At 38.4% G+C, this 20,492-nt stretch overlaps 1 protein-coding gene across 1 annotated transcript; it reads right to left on the bottom strand.

Moving 5' to 3' along the window:
* Positions 1-9,924: 9,924 nt before the first annotated feature.
* On the bottom strand, positions 9,925-11,822 carry LOC111194875 (zinc finger BED domain-containing protein 4-like). The gene is made up of 2 exons (XM_022680102.2): positions 10,363-11,822; positions 9,925-10,254 (listed from the first exon to the last, which is right to left on the bottom strand). Exons 1-2 carry the CDS (start codon positions 11,333-11,335, stop codon positions 10,154-10,156), a joined length of 1,074 nt encoding a protein of 357 aa, XP_022535823.2. The 5' UTR covers positions 11,336-11,822; the 3' UTR covers positions 9,925-10,153.
* Positions 11,823-20,492: the final 8,670 nt, after the last annotated feature.

Genomic DNA, 20,492 nt, shown 5'->3' with positions numbered 1-20,492 from the left:
AAATCTGTTGTTGAGATGCATGTGCCACATAATGGTACACCATCAGTTTCTGTAGGTATTGAATATGGAGAACGAGGACGCCCTCGCTTTATCATCTCCAGAGAACATCTTAAAAGATTAGTGACAATGCATTTACCAATACCTTCCATTGCCGATCTCTTCTGTGTCTTAACAAAGACCAAGAAAACTCCAAGAATATGGGATTGCTCCTAGACTCACGTATAGCATGATATCAGATGATTAGTTGGGCAACCTTGTTAGATCAGTGAAGGCTGAAAGTCCAAACATCGGACACAGAATGTTGAAGGCAAGGCTGCAAGCATTGGGTCATCGTGTGCAATTGAGAAGGGTGTGGGATTTCATGCATCGTGTGGACTCTACTGGAGTGCTTTTGAGAATGACACAGCTGAGGTGTGTTGTAAGAAGGACATACTCAGTCCGTGGCCCCCTCCATCTTGTCCACATTGACACAAATCACAAGCTTATCAGGTATGAAGAATTGTTAGCTTCTTAGCTAGGACTACCCCCCCCCCCCCCCCCAAACCCCACCAGGAGTAAAATATGATTTTTCTGTGAAAATGGTAATTTATTAAATTGTCCTCTTTCATCAGATATAGCATGGTGATCTTCGGTGGCATTGATGGCTCTCAAGAAAGGTGTTTGTTTTTAATTAATTGCGAAATGCTGCAAGTTGAACTGCAAAAAGGAATATTTAGGCCTGTCACAATCGTTTTTTTTATCTATGTCTTAAATTTGTCATATTGTCTGCAAATGTCCAAATGTACAATTTGTATTTGTTTCTACACTTTTTCATCAACACAAGTGTATGCAGTACACATTTGTTTGTTGATGTAAATATATTATTAGAAGAACTAGGGTGAAACAAGCGGATGTGATTAAAATAATTTATCATACTATTACGCAATAACAGTAGCAGGCCTACTAACAAGTTCTGTAAAGGTGTATTAGGTCATGTACCTAGGTGCTGCAACAAACAACAAGGCATGCACTGCTCTTGGTTTCTTCCTGCAATCTGTGGAGAGACATGGCGTTCCACTTAGGCAAGATATATTTAATTCAGTAATTAAATTAATCATAATATAATGTCCTAAAAAAATTACAACTTTTTTTTTTTATATATATGTATTTTTATTATATCTATGGTCAGAGGGGACCAAGGCGTAGAGAATGTGGACATTGCAAGGTGCATGTTTTCTGTCCGTGTGGTAGGGGAAGTTACATGTCTGGCAAAAGTGTGCATAACCAAAGGTAAGCAACATTATTACAGTGGAATTTACTTCTTTAGTTTCCTGTATAAGCTGGTTGTTTAAATAGTTACTTTTTTGCTCAATTACAATTCAACAGGTTCCAGGTAAGCTTAGGATTCAATTGTTAATTTTATAGATTCCAAAATTACTTTTGGATGCAGTTTTCCAGTTTCCCCCTCACCCTCACCAGTGTAGATAATATAGTATCTACTTAATTAAGAATTTTCATTGCTACCTTTGAAGCTTTTTGAGAAATGGGTCTCATTCTTGTTTTTGTAAAATATTGTAACATTTGAAGTTTGCAGTGATGTCTGATTTGTTTGCCTGTTTTTTTTTTGTTGTTGTTTTTTTTTTCAGAATAGAACGGCTGTGGCGGGATATCTGGATGTCAGTCAAAATATATATTTTATGATGTTCTGCATTCCCTTGAAGAGGAAGGTTTACTGGATCCATCCAACAGCTTGCACTTGTTCTGTGCTCAGTATGTGTTCCTACCACGACTTCAGGCCAGCCTTGATGCCTTTACAAAGGGTTGGAATAATCACCCCATCCGCACAGAGGGGAATTCATCCCCAAACCAGATGTGGGAACTGGAATTCCTTAGTAGTCTTGTTCCTCCCCCAGAAAATGCAGTATATGCAAGGCCTTGATCTTGACAACAACACTACTACACTCCCAAAAGAGTTGTCCGGGGGGATTGTTGTTGTTGAATGCCCACTTACAGAGGAACAGAAGGCAGACCTTGAAAGAGCCATACCACCGACAGCACCTTCACAGTAGCATGGACGGGATATTTACTTGCCGGTTCTATATTACGTTATGCATCATTAAATTTGTAATAATTTGAAAGTTGCTTTAATATGTAAATGAATGCAAACAAAAAAAAATATTTTCAGCAGGAGGTATAAGTTTCAGATTTGTGCAAATGTGCAGTTAACATGAATGTTGTATGAATTTAATATTTCAATAAAGCATACAGGTTTTAAAACTTGCCATTTTTTATTTAATGTAAATATTCAGATAACCACAACGAGTTTAAACAGTTTTGTCTATTAAAATGTTTTTTTTTGTAAATATACAAACTGATTTTTAAAAAGATATGTTGACATGTAAATTAATCATTCCTCATAAAAGCAGAACAGTTTTGTCTATTAACATGTTTTTTTGTAAACATACAAACTGATTTTTAAAAAGCTATGTTGACATGCAAATTAATCATTTCTTTATAAAAGCAGGACAGTTTTGTCTATTAACATGTTTTTTTGTGAACATACATACTGATTTAAAAAAGCTATGTTGAAATGCAAATTAATTATTCCTCATAAAAGCGAGACAGTTTTGTCTATTAACATGTTTTTTCGTAAACATACAAACTGATTTAAAAATCTATGTTGACCTGTAAATGTATCATTCCTTATAAAAGTGAGACTGATTCAACACACTCACTGTAAAGGGTAAAGTGTAGGTCCAGAGTTGGGAACTGCAGGTACAAAAGACAATTGTTTTTCAACCAGTTAACAGAGTTTTAGGATCAGCATGTTTTAAAAAGCACTAAAACAAGTGAAATAAAAGATTTTAAACTGATAAATGATCAGTTAACTTAAAAAGTAAGTGTTAAAAATATAAAAGTAATATTATCAAAAGGTATGCCCACACTGAATAAGAGTAAAACAGTGTCAAATGCTTTTAAGACATAGTTGCATTGCATGAATTTATAAAGCAGCCCTGTTTGTAGCCTGATACAAATACATGTTATAGCTGTTTAAAGGAGGAAGCACATTTAACCTGAAGAATGATAATTGAGCTGTTATATCAGATATTTTCCGAAAATACATGTTAGACATGATTCTGCATGATGAAATCTGCATCAGTCTGAAAGGCATATGCAAATATGTTTAGGTCATGTAGGCCCCACTGTATAAACTGATACACAATACACTATCAGGCATTTTTCCCCTTATTATTGTAAAAGGCTTTATATGAACAAACTTTGATCGCAAACATTGACAGCACATTATTGAAAATTATTTCAAGGAAAATATATTTCTGTACTAAGCTTATAAATTATCTTATATTAGGATTCAAATAAACAAGGCAATTTTTGTCAAATTAATTTAAAAAATGTTAAAAGTTGATCATTGATGAGCTAAATTTGGAAACTAAATTTGATATTAGTGTTTGGTTTTATACTAAACCTTTTCATCATCAGTGAAACCAGGGACAAAGAAACACAGGCAGAGTTCGACATGTGCCTCCAGACTTCCACAAAATTGGAAGTCTGGAGACCTTTGCAGACTTGCTTCAGCATTGCCATCAAACGCAAAGTTGTATGCAGAACTATGGATCTTTGAGACAAAAACAAACATGCACCATACACAGTCATTATAGAAAATTATCATCACCTCGTTGCACACCTTGTTATCCTCTTTTCACTCTGTCATGATGGTGGTGTATGAGGTGTTAGTGTGTGTTGTGCTGGTACAAGTTGATCAGATGCAGCAGTGCTGCTGGGGTTTTAAAACACTGTCCATTCCACCTTATAGATGTAAATATTTCTGTGGATATTTCTGGTTTAAAGAATATTTTTAGATCAGCAACACTGCTGTGTCTGATCCACTCATATCAGCACAACACACTTACACACAACCAACATGCCAGTGTCTCTCAGTAAGGCTGAAAAATGTAAATCCTGCCATAATAGAAAGTAACTTTAAGTGTACTTAACATGATGACATTACATTTGACAAGCGTTTTTATCCAAAGCAAATTAAATTGTTAAATGGATTGTTTTGCTGGTATAACCAGAAGTTTAGTCATAGCGTCTAAAATTGTTATTTTACTTGGCTTTCCCTGTTGAGGTGCTTTATACTTTATGATGGCATCTCTGTTGTCCTTGGTGATAGCCCCAGTAAAACCAAAGTCAGTTATAGCATTGCTCCAAGGAGACAGGTCACTTGCTTCTTCAGCCTCACATTAAAGAATGTATGCATGACAGTTAGTTAACATAGGTATATAAAAATATATATATATATATATATATATAAACATATACAGGGCCATCTCAACTCGGCTCATATAAGGTCTTTTTTCCACCACCTAAAGTAGAAACACCTAGCATCGCTTGTTTCTTCGAAATGGCTCCAAAAACGGCTAAAACCTCCAAGGATGCCGAAACGCGAATCCAAGCCTGAGATTCACCGCCATGCGGCTTTACCACATCTGGCCGAGCAGTTGGCAATTCTCAACACTGGAAACTTCTATCCAGGGAGGGCTGGACAACATCTCATCTCGGCTGAGCAACTTGGAACAGACTCTGTCAGCTGTCCGGTTGGAGGTGAAAGAATTGAAAGAAACTCTAGGTTCACTCCCCGAGGCTGTGTCGATTAATGAAGCGCGAACTGACTCGCTGGAGTCGGCCTAGAAGAATATGGAGGGATTCAACACTACGCTTCAGCTGAAAATTGAGGATCCGGAAAGCCGTTCACGGCGCAACAATATTCGGATCTTTGGAATTCCAGAGGGAGCGGAAGGGACACGACCCACAGATTTTGTTGCTGAGCTGCTGCCCAAGCTTTTTGGTGAGGAAAATTTTAACTTGCCATTGGTGGTAGACCGTGCGCACCGGTCGCTTCAGCCCTGACCGGCGGAGGGTGCCCGGCCTCGTCCTATTATTGCTCGCATCCACCTGTTTCAAGTCAAGGAGAAGATAATGCAGCTCCGGAGGCTTCGTGGTCCTCTTCAATTCCAGAGTAACAATGTCTTGATTTTTCCAGACCATACAAGCTCTGTGAGGGAAAGAAAAAAACAGTTTGTGGATGTTCTTCATGAGCTCAGAAATCTCAAAATAAAGCACTTGCTTCGCTACCCAGCAAAGCTTCACATTGACCACGACGGACAGTCGCACAGTTTTGCTGAGAGTGCGGAAGCTAAGGCTGAACTGGTACAGACTTAGGGCCCTATTTTAGTGATCTATAGGGCACTAGGTAATTGCGCTTTGCGCAGCTGGATTTAGGGGTATGTCCTGTGTCTTTGCTATCGTGAGGGTGCGAAATATATGCCTTGCGCAGCTCCAATGGCGCAAAAAACGTATTATTTACTCTTTTGCATAGTACAATATAATGTAATACAAATACAATTCTATATATTCATTTTACCAGTATTTTGCATTATTCACAACAATTTTAGTACAAGATACATGCAATAAAAAATAGTAATAAAATGAAAAAATAAATAAATAAATAAATAAAAATCTACTCCTGAACAGTCACATACACACTGAGCATTCAAAAAGAAACGTACAAATAAGAGATGGACCACAAAGAACACCAATAGTACTGCTAACACACATAGTATATAATACCCACTTATTCCTTATAGTATAATTAGATGCTCAACAGGGCCCCACCGCTTGGTAAAGATAGCTTTTGTATCCATAGATTGTATGTTAGGGGGTCTGGGTTCATTCATTTAATTGTAATGCATTTCAAAGCTACTGTAAATAATATTCCAAGTAAATATTTTTTGGACCTCCCGACCACACCATCGGGAATAACTCCCAGTAATGCCACTGTAGGATCCTGTGGGATATCCTGTTTGAACACTTCTTTAAGAGCACCATACACATCCTTCCAAAAAATCTGTAGTTTAGGGCAGAGACAGAATATGTGAGTGTGATTCCCAGTTTGCGTTCCACAGTGTCTCCAGCACGCACTACTATGTGTTGATACTATTGCAGGTGTTCGAAAAAATCTAGTGATTACTTTCCACTTGAATTCCTCCCACGTATTTGAATTTGTCACTAGATTTGCATCTGTACATATTTCCTTCATAGGCGTAGGAACCGGGGGGGATGGGTGGGACATGTCCCACCCAATATTAGAAACAGGTGGATTTGTCCCCCCCAAAAATGATATCAGTTCGCTCAGGTCAGCTGTACTATTAATGAGGAGACAGACCGGACCAATCACGGAGCCGGTTCAGGTATTAAGTCACGCCTCTCAGTAGAAACAGCCAATCAGCTTGCTGGTTTTGCGGCGCGCGGAGCAGAGGCAGTTTGCTGTTCTGTTCCCTGCTGTTCTCTTACTACACTGCCCTGGACCCCTACTGGAGGCGTGGCCTGACCCCTTATAAAAAAGTAATTTTATAGAGCTTAGTGTGACTTTCCATAATTTTCCCTCCTGTTTTTTTAATCACACTCAGTATTGTGTAATTCAACAGTAGGTTATTATGCCATATCAGGGAGTTTTTATGAAGTTTAAGCACAATGCCCATGTTCTTGTTAGCCTGTGACCACATCTCTAGGGAATGACTGATAACTGCACCGAAATGTAACTTGGCTATCTTTTGTTTGACTCCAGCAAAAGGTAGATCTTTCAGTCTGAGAGGTTTAAACCATTAATCAGGCCATGACTTGTGTCAACAGACATTGACATTACACCACTAAATCTTGAGGATTTTTATTCAAACATTACAAAAAAAGCTTTCAAGTAAATCTGTGTCAAAATATAATGAATACAATCATATTGAATCATATCCTGAACTTTATTTTAAAATCAGTATTCATGACCTCATGACTTTCTTTGTTTGTCCAGTTCTTACATCTATTTTCAAACCTGCAGAATTTGGGTTGATTGTTGTTACTGATATGGAATTATTAGGTGGAGTAGAGAGTGAACAGGCAGCTTCTCCAAGTGTCCTGTACGATATTTCAAGCCCTCAGATTTTCAGAATGTAAATAAGTTATTTTACTGCAGAAAAAGGGTTTTGTATCACCTACACCTGTAGCCCGTATACGGGACAAGGCATTTTAAGAGGTTAACAATATTTTTCTCAAGATCACGCCATGATACTTTAGATGCAGAGTCAAACCAGGTTCTCAGTAGGGATAGCTGAAAAGCCAAATAAAATGAAACTTTACTCTAGGTTTTCTGTCATTCCAGATGAAAGATCTAAGCTCTCTGTCTAGCTCTTTAAAATGAGACTCGGGGGAGGATATTCATTTTGACCACAGAAATGCTACCATGAAGAGAGCAGTGTTAACCTTTCCATCGACTCAGATCGTCTCCAATTTCCCCCATCATATATCAATAATTTAGACAGCACACATGATTAACCTTGGGAGATATTTGTATACCTAAATATTTGAATCCCTGCTGAGTAATTTGAATAGGAGGCACTCCAAAGAGGAGAGGGGGTTGGGAGTCTGTGTTCAGTGGCATCAGCATTGATTTAGCCCAGTTAACTTTACACCCGGAATATTTACCAAATTTCTCGAACAGTGAAATTACCTGGGGAACGGATTGCTCTGGGTTGGAGAGGTAAAGCATATAATGAAATAACATGATAAGTGATAAGATAAGTAAGTCTACGACTGTTATCCGCAGCTAAACACCCAGGAATGAAACCTGTTTGGTCCTGGTTAACTAAATTAAAAATAACAAATAAATTAATAATAAGTTAAGTCTGGTGGATAGCACCTTGGCGTATATTTTTAAATCAGAATTTATTAATGATATAGGTCTGTAGCTTTCACATTTAAGAGGGTCTTTCCCTTTTTTAAGCAGTAAAGATGTTAGAGACATGTTCTGATCTAAGAGCAGCTCTGAAGGAAGACCATCAAGGCCAAGAGACTTTCCTTTTTGCAGAGAGGATACTGCCTCCTTCAGTTCCTCTGCTGAAAGGGGAGCATCTAAACTCTCTGCCTGAGCAGGCGTCAAGGACGGTAATTTAATCTGTTTTAAAAAAGAATCTTTTTCTAAAATATCAGGTGAATGGGTTGATTTGTACTAGGGGTGTCACGATTCTCTAAATCCTCGATTCGATTTCATTTTCGATTTGAGGGTCACGATTCGATTCGATTCTCGATTTTCTTGTTTTTTTTTTCTTGTTATTATTTTATGCCTCATAAAATTTAAATAATATATTTATTATTATTATTATTATTATTATTATAAATATTATAAATATTATTATTATTATTTATTAAGATATATATGGTAATGCCATCTAGTGACTTTTTTTGGTAGCAACAGAGTGCACTATTAAAACAAGCAGTTTATCAGAGCTGTGTGTGGATGGCTGGTGAAACTGCTCATTACATGAAGCTGCAGTTCTTCATCCAACCACTAGCAGCAGCAGCACAAGCCCCGCTCTCTTCACTCAGTCACTACTTCAGTACAGCCCAGCCACGGGCTACAGAGCTCAGCCAGTCCGTTTTTACTGTTTCTGTAAACAAATAAAGGTTTTAACCCCACTAACCGGATAATACAGCTCACTACAGTTCATCTTTCAGCCCAAGCAGCTAACAGCAGCAGGTTAGAACAGCCGACACGGAGTCACTGCTGGGATTACATTATAAACAGGTCAGTTAGCGCGCTGCTAACCTCAGGATGTTTATAACTACGGAGTTTAGTGGACACACCACGGCCGCCAGGTAAGTCTTTTAAAGGCTACTGAAGACTATTAAAGGCTATTAGAGTGTAACCCCTGGCTCCCAGGGGTTACAAGAGGTTATTGAAAGCATTATTGGGGGGCAGAAATCAGTACAGGCTGGTTAGATAAGTGATGTGGGTATTGTCTTATAAATAATTACACATAACTTATATCTCTCCTGAAAAGCTTTTATTTTAGTCAGAAACACGCTTGTGTTTACTTTATCTGAGAGAAAGATGTTTTTTTAATTCAATGGAAAGCAACAGGTGTAGTCAATTATAAGTTTAAGATTTTTAATCCACCTCACTGTGATCTATAGTCAGTGTTCTCAAGTCACACTGACACACGCATTTCAGCGAGTTCACACGCTCTCACCTGCGCGCACCCACCCCTCCGTTAGATACAGATACAAAACCTGCGCGCCCAACCCCCGCCCCCCCCTCCCCCGTTCCCCCCCTCCCCCGTTCCCCCCTCCCCCGTTGGACAGATAAAAACAGTGATCACACTCCCGCCGACTGCGCTCATGCAGTGGCTATCTCTATTTAAATGAATAGGATGCGCTGTGTTGGTGCCGCGCCATTTGCGTAGCGCGCTGCGCTATTTGCGTGGCGCGCGCGGGAGGGATCGTCGATCCTCTTTTTGACTTCGATACTCGAGATCGTGACCTCATTTCGATTCGATTTCGATAAAATATCGAGATCGTGACACCCCTAATTTGTACAATTGAGAGTAAAAGTCCTGGAAGGCATTGTTTATTTCTTTTGGTTTTGTAAATAAGGAGCATGAGTGTTGTATGTGTAAGAAATCGGCATTTGCCGCCAACCACCAGCAGAGGGCCTGGACACTGCAGTGGAAGAGCTGGTGGATCTGGGGCAAAACCCTCCAAGTCCCAGAATCCCCAGCGGTAATTAGTGCAAATCAGGCTCAGCTGTGAACACAGCTTAAAAACCCCAGCCAAACCTCAGTTCACCTTCACACCTCTGTAGAGGGGTGACCAGTAACAGTGGGTAAAGAAGAAAGAGAATAGAAAGAAAAGAACTCTTAAAAAAAGAGATCCTAAAAGAAACAAATAGTGATGGGCAGATGAAGCCTCATTGGGTGTATGGCACATTTCCCAAACTGTATCGACACTGTGTTGAAACTGTGTTGCTGTTTCACATAATGGCGACATCTGCTGGACTAAAAAAGTCATTGCAAGCAACTTCAATAAAGACTGGAAAAAGACTGAAGGTTCAATCACACATTTTTATTAAGAAACATCAGCTGCTTTAATAGATTTGGACCGAGGCGATTGCGCCGTTTACAAACAATTTCTCCTGTTTTGGAGAAAACTCTTTCACAGGGCACTGATGACGATGGTGTGCATAGATATTTTATTGCAAGTTTGTATAAGGTAGGGTAATTTAGTCTCTGTGTTTTCCAGTACTGCAAGGGATCTTGTGATCTTGGTGTGTTCACCTCTGAGAGGTATCTTTGTACCTCGATAATTGCATCCGTGGTGAGTTGGCCTTGCTCTCCTTGACTTCCATGTCCAAGTGCTGCCACAGGTTGTCATCTTAGGAAAAAATAAAATGCATATGTGTTACTAATTCATTGCAATCACATGGAGTGATTTGTAATTACATTAAAATACAAATAAACACAATTGACAATCATGACATACCTGAACTGGGAGCATAGAGAGTTGAAGGACCAGCTTGGGCATCTTCCATTTGTGTCGGTACAGCACTTTTCATTTCTGCCACACACTCAGATTTGAGTCTTTTCACTGCATCATTGGCTTTTGACACACTTAAGAATGCCATCGTCTTGAACCGAGGGTCCAGCAGTGTTGGTATTGTCATTACACTTAATGACTCCAGGTTGCACAGTGTTTCTAGCAGTCTTCTTTTAAGGTTTTCCACAAGATTGATAGCGATTTCCGTGGTCACGTTTGATACATTGCGTTGAAGTGAGTGGTGCAACATTTTAAGCATTGGGATTACTTTTGATCCAGATACTCTTTTTTCCTCAGACAGCTCCACTGTCACTTGATTAAATGGAGCAAGCACACAGAGTGTCTCCTCTATGATTTTGTAATCATCTGTAGTTAGCGGGGGTAGATCACTTTTTAAAGAGGCCAGAGATACCAGCACCGACTCCTTCTGTTCCACAATGCGTTCCAGCATTAAATAAGTGCTGTTCCATCTAGTTGACACCTCATTAATTAATTTCTTCACTGGTCCTCCCATCTGTAGCTGGACTCGTGTCAGCTTCTCTTTGGCTGTAGTACTGGTTCTAAAGTATGTTACGATCTGCCTTGTTTTATGTCGGATATCAGTGAATGTCTCAATTTGGTCACATGATTTTCGAACTGTTAAATTTAATGAATGTGCAATGCAAATTGTGTATCTGATTTGGAGCTTTCTGACACATGCAATCATGTTTGCAGCCGCATCTGTGACCAGACATGTCACTTTCTTTGCTATGGCCCACTCCTCCATTAAGTTTTTTGTTACTTGGGCCATATTTTCAGCAGTGTGCTGTTGAGGAAATTGTTGCACTCCCAGCATTGATGTACACAGTGTATGGTCCTCACTGTCAACATAATGACAGGTCACAGCCAGGTAAGCCTCCATGTTGATAGATGTCCACATGTCAGCTGTTAGGCTAACTGCAACTGCACTCTGCAGTTCTTTTTTAACTTGCTCCTTTTTCTCCTCATACCTCTGGCTAATAATGGTCTTGATAGCCTAAAATTAATAACACAAGTGGAGTAGATCAATGAGTGAAAGCACATAACATTCATATATTTTGTTAACATGTATAACACCATTCATCAGATTGTTTCACTTACCTTTCTGCTTGGCAGAACATATGAGGGCTCAAGGAGTTGGAGCAGGTCTCGGAACCCCACGTCTTCCACAAGGCTAAGCGGCTGACGGTCTGTAATCATATTCACTACAGCCTCATCAATCGACTGCTTTCTGGAAACACCAGGGTTGATCACAGGAGGGTTAACCGATTCTTCTTTCTCATGCCGGGCACGATAATGCCTCAGCATTGTGGAGGTGGACCGGTTACAGTAAGACAGCTCCTGGGAGCAAATCCTACATTTAACCTACAATAAAGTAAATAAATAAGTAAGTATGTTATTAAATAATAATAATAATAATAATGAACTTTATTTATATAGCACCTTTCATACATGGAACTGTAGCTCAAAGTGCTTCACAATAACATTAAATAAAATGTCAAAATGTAAAAAAAGTTATATAAAACAATTAAAAAGTAACAATTTAATAAAATAGTAGTAAACAAGACATTTCTATTAAAATAAAATATAGAATAAAATAGATTAAAAAATTATAAAATAAAAATAAGAACAACAAAATTAATCAAATAAAAAATATTTGCAGAACAGAAGCTAATAGAAAGCTAGGCTTAACAGGAAGGTTTTTAGCTGCCTTTAAAGCTAGTAACACTCGATGCCTGACGAATATTAATTGGTAAAGAGTTAATTTTGGGCCATAAAAACAGAAAGCTGCTTCACCAGTCTTTTTGTGAATTATTCTGGCAATGTTTAATAGAGCAGCTCCTGATGATCTTAATACATGATTTGGAACATATTCTGTCAGACAGTCAGAGATGTATGTAGGTTTTAACCCATTAAGAGATTTATAAACCCGTAAAATAATTATTAAAATAAATAAAATAAAATACTAAATTAATAAAATAATCCTGAAAGACACAGGCATCCAGTGAAGTGAAGCTAAAACAGGTGTTCTAAAAGAAATTGGAACAAGCCGAAAGACAAATTATAAATGTTGGAAACAAGAACAGAATAATCATTTACCTTATTCTCTGTGATTAGATCAAAATGATCCCACACGGGAGAAAACTTCCTCTTCCTTTGTTGATCCATGGTACTTGATAACAAGCCAAAAAAACCAATGCAAAGTAAAGAACACAAACTCCATCCAACAAAACCCACAAACGTGTCGACATATTGTCTCCCTTATAAATACAATTTGGCGCGTTCACAATCAAACGATACAGGAATTGTATCGGTCACGTGGTTTTCCTTAAAGTGATACGCGCACCAACACGGGGTTTCGTCTTGTTTGCTCGGCGCATGCGCCGAGGTTTCAGTGTCGTCAGACCCATCGCTACCAAACGATACAGGAACTGTATCGGTCACGTGGTTCTCCTTCGTTTGATACGCGCACCGACACGGGGTTTCGCCTTGATTGCTCAGCGCATGCGCCGAGGTTTCAGTGTCATCAGGCCCATCACTAGACTCACAAAAAAGAGATCTTGCAAGAAGCCACACAAAAAAAGATCTCAAAAAAAAAATAAAGGCTCACAAAAAAAAGAGATCTTAAAAGAAGCTGCAAAAAAGAGAGAGAAAAGATCTCAGTGTTTGTTTGGGCCATGCCATGTGGCAGCAGATCATTTGTTTGATATTCCCGCCCTTTTTCTCCACTGCCACATTTAAGGCCCCTTTTCCAAATAGCACACCCATCTGCAGTCCCAAAGTTTGGGAGTTCAAACCCCGGTTCAAGCACTCCATCCCAAATACATCAAACCAACTGCACACACACACAAACACACCAGTAATATCATATATATTGATAATAAGACTAATAAATAAGCAAATAAATAAATAAAATAACTCTGCATTTAAGTCCACCTCCCCCACTAAACCGTAACAGTATGGCTTCAATGCTAATTACTGGCTAGGCCTGTCTGAGTATTCATAATATGTCTGTCTTGTTTTAACCAACAGAAATTCAGGCCGCTGAGAAGCAAGATTTCTATACTCCATTCTAAGTCCATCAAGAATTTTACCTCTGTCCTTTTGGAAAAGTGCCTAGAGTTCCAAATTGTGAACCTGAGCAGAGCGTGGTTTAGATAAATGAGAAGAAAATTAAATACAATGGTCCCTTACGTGGCATTATGTGTATATATATATACACACACACATACATATGTGTGTGTGTATATATATGTATATGTTCAGTTCTGTCAACAGCTCACCTGATTTACCACATTTACCAATTTACCAAACCAGGTGTTGACATGATGAGAAATAACTCTATTAAACTCAGATGAGGAGAGATTAGGAGATGTATCGGGGAGTGAGCCCCCGCCCGGCTCGGCGAGTGAGCCCCGCGTGAGAGACAGCTCGTCCCTAGTAAGCACATCTAGTGGTGGTGATAAAGAACCTGACTGAATTGGCTAGCCAGTTAGATTACCTGTTCAGGAGAAAAGTAGCAGCTCTGGGTCAGTCTTGTAGTTTATTTGTCTCCACCGTTCCAACTCACTGCCAATATTCACTCTTGTTATATTCCTGCTTTGGTCACTGAGCATTTTGAGACATGCTGAGGTTTAACTGAACCAGCTCTGCTAGCTAAGCTCCTTTGCTGCAGCGCAGATCGCTGTAGTGTAGTGTTACGGCTGGCAACCTCGGGGGTGGAGTTAGTGTTGGGGAACGAGCAGCAGGAGGAGTCAGGGGACAAAACTGACACAAAACTCGGGACGGAGTGAAAACTTAAAATAGGAACGTACTGCTGAAGCCCTGCTGACAAGAGCTGCCAGTGCTTTTACTCAACATGTTTCCTTAATATCTGATGATACATCCTGATCATTTTATCATTTACCACTGAAAATTAGTTACATAGTGGTCCTTTAAACATTTAGAAAGCCCACAGCTTGATTCTTTTGCCTCTTTATTATTGTCTTTTTTCTTATCTTGTCCAAAACATATCGAATATGGCTTCCAGGTCTTCATCTCCATATGGCAGGACTTCTGCTTCAGTTCCTTCACTCTGCTGGTTGGAGGAGCCATTTCCACTACAGACCACTGTGTCTGGAGGAGAGTCTGTAAACTCTCTGCAGAAGCTGTGCAGTGTGTACGTCACTGACTATCTCGTCCATCATCAGTATCAGGATGTGGCTCTACGATAATAAAAAGTTACTTTAGCTCTTTTATGCTGTAGCAGCTGTGCTACAAGCTCATCTGCTTCTGGCTCTGCACTTGAGTCAAAGTACAGGACAGATCACAAAATGCGGCCTGTTCATTTAAATAACTTCCCCTCACCATGCTCATCTTCCAATGAATTTCTTCCTTTCACCTCTATCTGCAGTTTACCATTTTAACATTTCCCCCACAGGAGTGACATCAGGTCATCAGTGCGCTTGGATTCACCCCCTCCATTACATGGTGTTTCGGGCAGTAGTGGTGAACCACTACGCCTTCACTTATGATTTCTCCAGTGAACATTTTACTCTCATCACCAACAGCTTCTACAGTTTCCCCAGCGTCTGGAGGTTCTTCTACTGAGGTTTGTGTTGTGGTGGTCAGTGCTGCTTTCTCAATAAAGAGCCGTACTGACACATTGTGCAGGTTGTACCCCTTTCCAGTTTCAACAACGTTTCCCCACACTGTGAGAAACAGGGAGCCAGTTGTTTCGACCACAGCGTAAACCGCTTTCTTCAGTTTCTTTTTCCCTCTGGTCAGTGTCTCTCCGTGTTCTCTTCACTCCATAATTCTCAGCTGAATATGTGCCTGTTTACCAAATACAACACACACATTTCAATGCATTGTGCTGAAAGTTATAGAAAGTAATTATTATTATTATAACTATTTTAACTAATATATGGACACCTTCTGATAAATTCTGATTCACTTGATGAATATTCTTAAATCCTTAATATTTTTATATATGAAATAAAGCACTGATCATGTTTAAAGGGGTTCTATATGAATTGTTACCCTGCTTAAGGATACTTCAGGTAGGGCTTAGGTCTGTGCACTGGTCATTGGAGCCCTCCAAGGCTCCATGTGAAGTTTAATTTCTTGGTCCATCTTTTCTTAATTTTCTTTGCCTGAAAGTGTGATTAGCGCCCATGTTTTTGTACAGGTCAAGCTGACGCTCTAGCCAAGCTGTGGATTGTATTATAGGTCCAGTGCTGGACACTGGTTGACTGGTTTTATTGTATGGGCATTTAAACTACTTTACTTGGGGTAGGAATTGAATTTCCCCCCCTTATCCCCTTTCTGATTCTGTGCACTTCCAGGGGCCAGTAGACCCTTCGTACAGCCCAGTATAGAACATATGGGCTGGGCATTTTAAAGAAAAGAAAACATTTTTGGCTTATGTTTTATTGGGAAGTAGGTAAATCAGAAAGATTCTATGTATGGAAACTTATAGCCAAATGAAAAAGTACACCCAAGCTGCCATTAAGCATTTTGTTAATCGACCTTTGGGCAAAAAGTCTCGTTTCCATTGGTGAGATCAGAGGAAAACCACTATGTTGTCCTGTGTTGTGTACAACTTTAGTATGAGTTGCTCCACCGAACGGCCACTTAAGTGTGCATGAAGGTCCCATCTGTATCTACACTGCCCTCTAGTGGCTGTGTGTGCACACTCCATGTTGCAGGAGTCATTCGTATTTTTCAGTTCAGTTTTCTAAACGAGTTTTAAAGGCAGTTGGAGGTCTGGCTCTGGTTTACTTCTAGTTCTGATTTTGAGGAACTACTGCACACTACACAAGATTTCCTTTCCAATACACCATCCATCCAGCTAGAACCTATGGGCTTCAATGACAGCCCCCGTTTTAGATCGAGGTACGTAGACATCTGGGGTCTACGGTGCTCTGGAGCCCAACAGTGCAAGGTTCCTCACCTTTTGATTATCACAGATGGAGGAATAAGCAAAAACCTTTTTTTTTTAACCATCACATGACACAGAGCTCTTGCAACCAGTCATATGGCAATCCGTGTAATATTGCACTCTGGGCACAATGCACTTGGTTTCATCGTGATCGAATGCTCCTTACCAAGATGTCCCAAAAACCCTCACTTTAATTATTTTTATCCTGTACCACTAATCCTAATATATATATACAGTAATTTAAATTTTTGCAGCAGAGACCACAACCAAATCAAATCTAAACCCTCCCCAGCAAAACACTGTTAACGCCTTAAATAAACAGGATCTCCTCATTTACTTTTATGTCGCTTAAGGCAATAAAGAGGATGTCCAGGCACTTATAACAGAACTGAATAAAGGTTAAACATCTTACCATCTCCTCTTCCTGGGAGAGAGTAAAGGTGGCCATCCACGTGACCACCACTACAATCAACTCTTTCACACTGCACCCATTCCTTCACCTATAGCACAGACATTGGTTAAACTGAAGCATTCAAATGATTCAAATACTGAAATCGGAAATAAATAAATAGATAGAAATAAAGTTAGGTGTGCTTGGAGTTATGTTAGTACTTACAGTCATGAGCTCCACCACTCCGGACCACTGGGCTGCAGAATCACGATGTCCTCGAAGTAATAGAGGACCAGCTGCAGTTCTGCCACGACCAGCTGATGGTCAGGAAAGCGCTCTGACCCATGCAGCTTCCCAACGATGGAGAGGAAATGTATATCTTTATCTTTATCTCTGCATGGTTTCATTGGAAAGTCTTAGGCTGTATATCTAAAGTTTAATGTGGACGGGTCCAGTTTTGTTTGAGTTACGGTTGTTTAAATTCAGCTTGGGTGACAGCAGTCATGTGGCCACCTGCCTGTGCATCTATTTCAGTTACATAAAGGCCATGTTTACTGGTTCACATCTCTGTTTCTGTACAGGAGATTTTTGATGAGACCTTGTCCTGTGATGATAGAGAGATTTTGAGTTTTTCTTTTTTATGAGAAAGCTCTTTAATTTTGTTGCCTCTGTGGCAGATGGTGTTTTCATTTATTTGTATTTATTAGTTATAGTAAGGGTTAGAGGTGGGACTGTGGACTGGCCTTCTGGTGGCTGGGCCTGTGCTGGGTTTGTGCTGGTTTGGTGTGGTGAAGTGAGGCACAACTGTGACGATTTGCATGCTCTAATCAATTCAGGCAGGACCATGGGTGGTGGTACATTTTTTTTTATTAGTGTGTGGGTTTATATTTTGTGAAGTAATGCGCTGTTCCACAGCTTTACTCCAGGTAGGAATGTTACTCCCTCCTTATTAAAAATGTTTGTACTGCGTATTTGTATTTATTTTTAATTACCCTGCTAGAACCATCACGTAGCCCACTGTTCTTGGGGTGGGTTTTCCAAAATCTTCGTAACGCTAAGAACTTTGTTAACTCGTACTTAAGATCAATTGTTAATTAAAGAGTGTTTCCCAAACCCGTGCGTAACTAAAGTACTACGTAAACTCGCTCGCAGACTAACGAGTAACTCGACCCAGTCTTATTCTTAAAGCACTTTTTAAAGTAGATTCTGCTTGCAGTTCACCACCTTAAACACCAGGGGCCGCCAATTTTAAGGGAGAAAAAATATTATTTCTGTGGTTGAATCAATTATATTATATTATTTTATATAATATATTATATTATAATGCCAACTTTGTCTGTAGATTGTAGTCTAAATAAGCATATTTAAATTGACCAATCAAACTTATGCATAAATCATTAAAATCCACATTAGTGATGGTAGAGTTCTTGACATTAATGCTGCAATGAATATAATCAGTGAATTCCTACAGATAATTCTCACAGTCTAAGCAAAGCTGCAAAGTCTCCAAGTCTGTGCATTCTGTAACCAGGCTGTTATACATACACACACCTATTCCCATCACGCCGAAGATTACAGGACAACACAATAACACAATATTTCCATGTTATTGGGAAAATCCCTGGTACTGTAGGTCCAGTGCAGGGGACGCCAGTTGTGTCTTTAATCACACCTACACATATTGTAAAGGGTAATCTGGGGTGAATGCACAGGTAATATTTGAGGTGCTTCCAACATTGTTGCCGTTCATCTGGGAAAACTCTGGGGTGTGTCAGTTTGCAAATATATATATATATATATATATATATATATATATATATATATATATATATATATATATATATATATATATATATATATATATATATATATAGTACCAATTAAAAGACATGTCTCATTCAATTGTAGATTAATATTAAAACCATGAAAACTATTAATTGATGTATATGGAATTATGTAGTATTTTACTACATAATTCATTAACAAATGATATATACTAAAACATTAAACAATCTATTTAAAACAATCTTGAATGTTTTAAAATAGATTAGATTTCAAATCATCTTAAGTAGTATTTTATCAATGCCAAAGTACATCCTTTTGTAATTTAAATGTCAGAATATGTATAATGCTGTTGATTACAACACATTTCTACGTTTTTCGAGCGATGTTTCAGGGGGGAAGAGTCAACAACGACGTTCTTTATACTTGTTCGTTAATTTTCACTTTGCGAAGCTCTTTGGGAAACGCTCGCAGAACTGGCTCACTCTTTTCTCACGTAATACGTTAGTTCATTCGTTATTAGCTAAGATTTAATTTTTTTGAGGAAACCCACCCCTGGTTCAGAGTCCACTTTCACTACAGAAAAATTAGATCCGGATTTTGAGCAAATCTTAACATTTATGTTCAAAAATATGGACCAGACCCATTTACCAACATCCTGAACCGGACCAGCTCTGTTCTGGTTATTGAATCTCACCAGCTGCAAACAGCCCAGCAACCACCCTTATACCATAGCAACCACCATAGCAACAACATAAAATCACTACAGCAACCATCTAATACTAATTCTGTCCCAGAATTAAACATATTTACACTAGTATATGGTATAATAATTATTAATATTAACTATTAGATATTAAAGGCAGATATTTACTTTGAATACAGATTAAAAACACATTCTACTATAAGAATAACTGGCTGGTTTGTTAAGTGTTTCTCTGTGTTTAAAAACAGCACAGTGTTCTGACTCTGGTCCAGGAGAAACTCTGTTCTCAAAATTTAAAACTGTAAAATATTTAGATCACAGGTCCAAGATTAGAGCTGAAACCATTAAAATACAAAAACTACTTTACAAACAAAACCCCATCACTTAATTTACTCACTTTAGGACAGGAGGTCCTCCTCCACTGCTGGAGTTCTGAAGATCCTTCTTCATTCACACACAGCTGAACACTGCCGACACCGACCCCTGAGAACAGATCAGCCGTTACAATAAAACCTTTATTCTTAGAATAATGACATTATCATCAGAACTGCATTAAACAATACCTGATAAACAAACAAAACAAAACGAACAGAGAACAATACATAACAGTGTGATTTACCCCTTATTACAAATTATTCTACAGATTACAGAGACATTTAGTGTTATTATAATTATTATAATTTAATTGTTACTAGTAATATTATTACATTACACAACATTATAAATATACACACTGTTCTATTATTAATATATATATATATATATATATATATATATATATATATATATATATATATATATATAATGTAACGTGGTTATAAAAAATATTTTTTTTGCAAATATATATTTTTAATTATAATTACTATATATATTTAATTATATTAAATAACAGAATTATATACACATACACATACAATTACTCATATATATAATCAAGTTTGTGTTTCGGTGGAACAAGCATCGCGTCATTGACCCACTTAGTAAAAAAATGAAAATAGTGTTCATTTTCCTTTTATTTACCATAATTAGAACTGAGACATTCACAAAAAATGGCTGATTTACTACATATGGATTTTTTTTTGTTCAATTAAACAGAAATAAAATCAAACACTGTTTCCATAATTAAACCACACTAACTAATTTAAAAATATCAAATATCAAAATATTAGATGACTTGCTGTAGATGGGGAGTTTCTCAAGGATATTAAATGCAGGTATCTGGGAGAATAAAACTAATATTGATCTATTCAATAACT

This window comes from Astyanax mexicanus, chromosome 25, assembly GCF_023375975.1.
Source record: "Astyanax mexicanus isolate ESR-SI-001 chromosome 25, AstMex3_surface, whole genome shotgun sequence".
Taxonomy (NCBI): domain Eukaryota; kingdom Metazoa; phylum Chordata; class Actinopteri; order Characiformes; family Acestrorhamphidae; genus Astyanax; species Astyanax mexicanus.
Note: the sequence above shows the minus strand (reverse complement) of the source record. Positions and strands in the feature narration are given on the sequence as shown.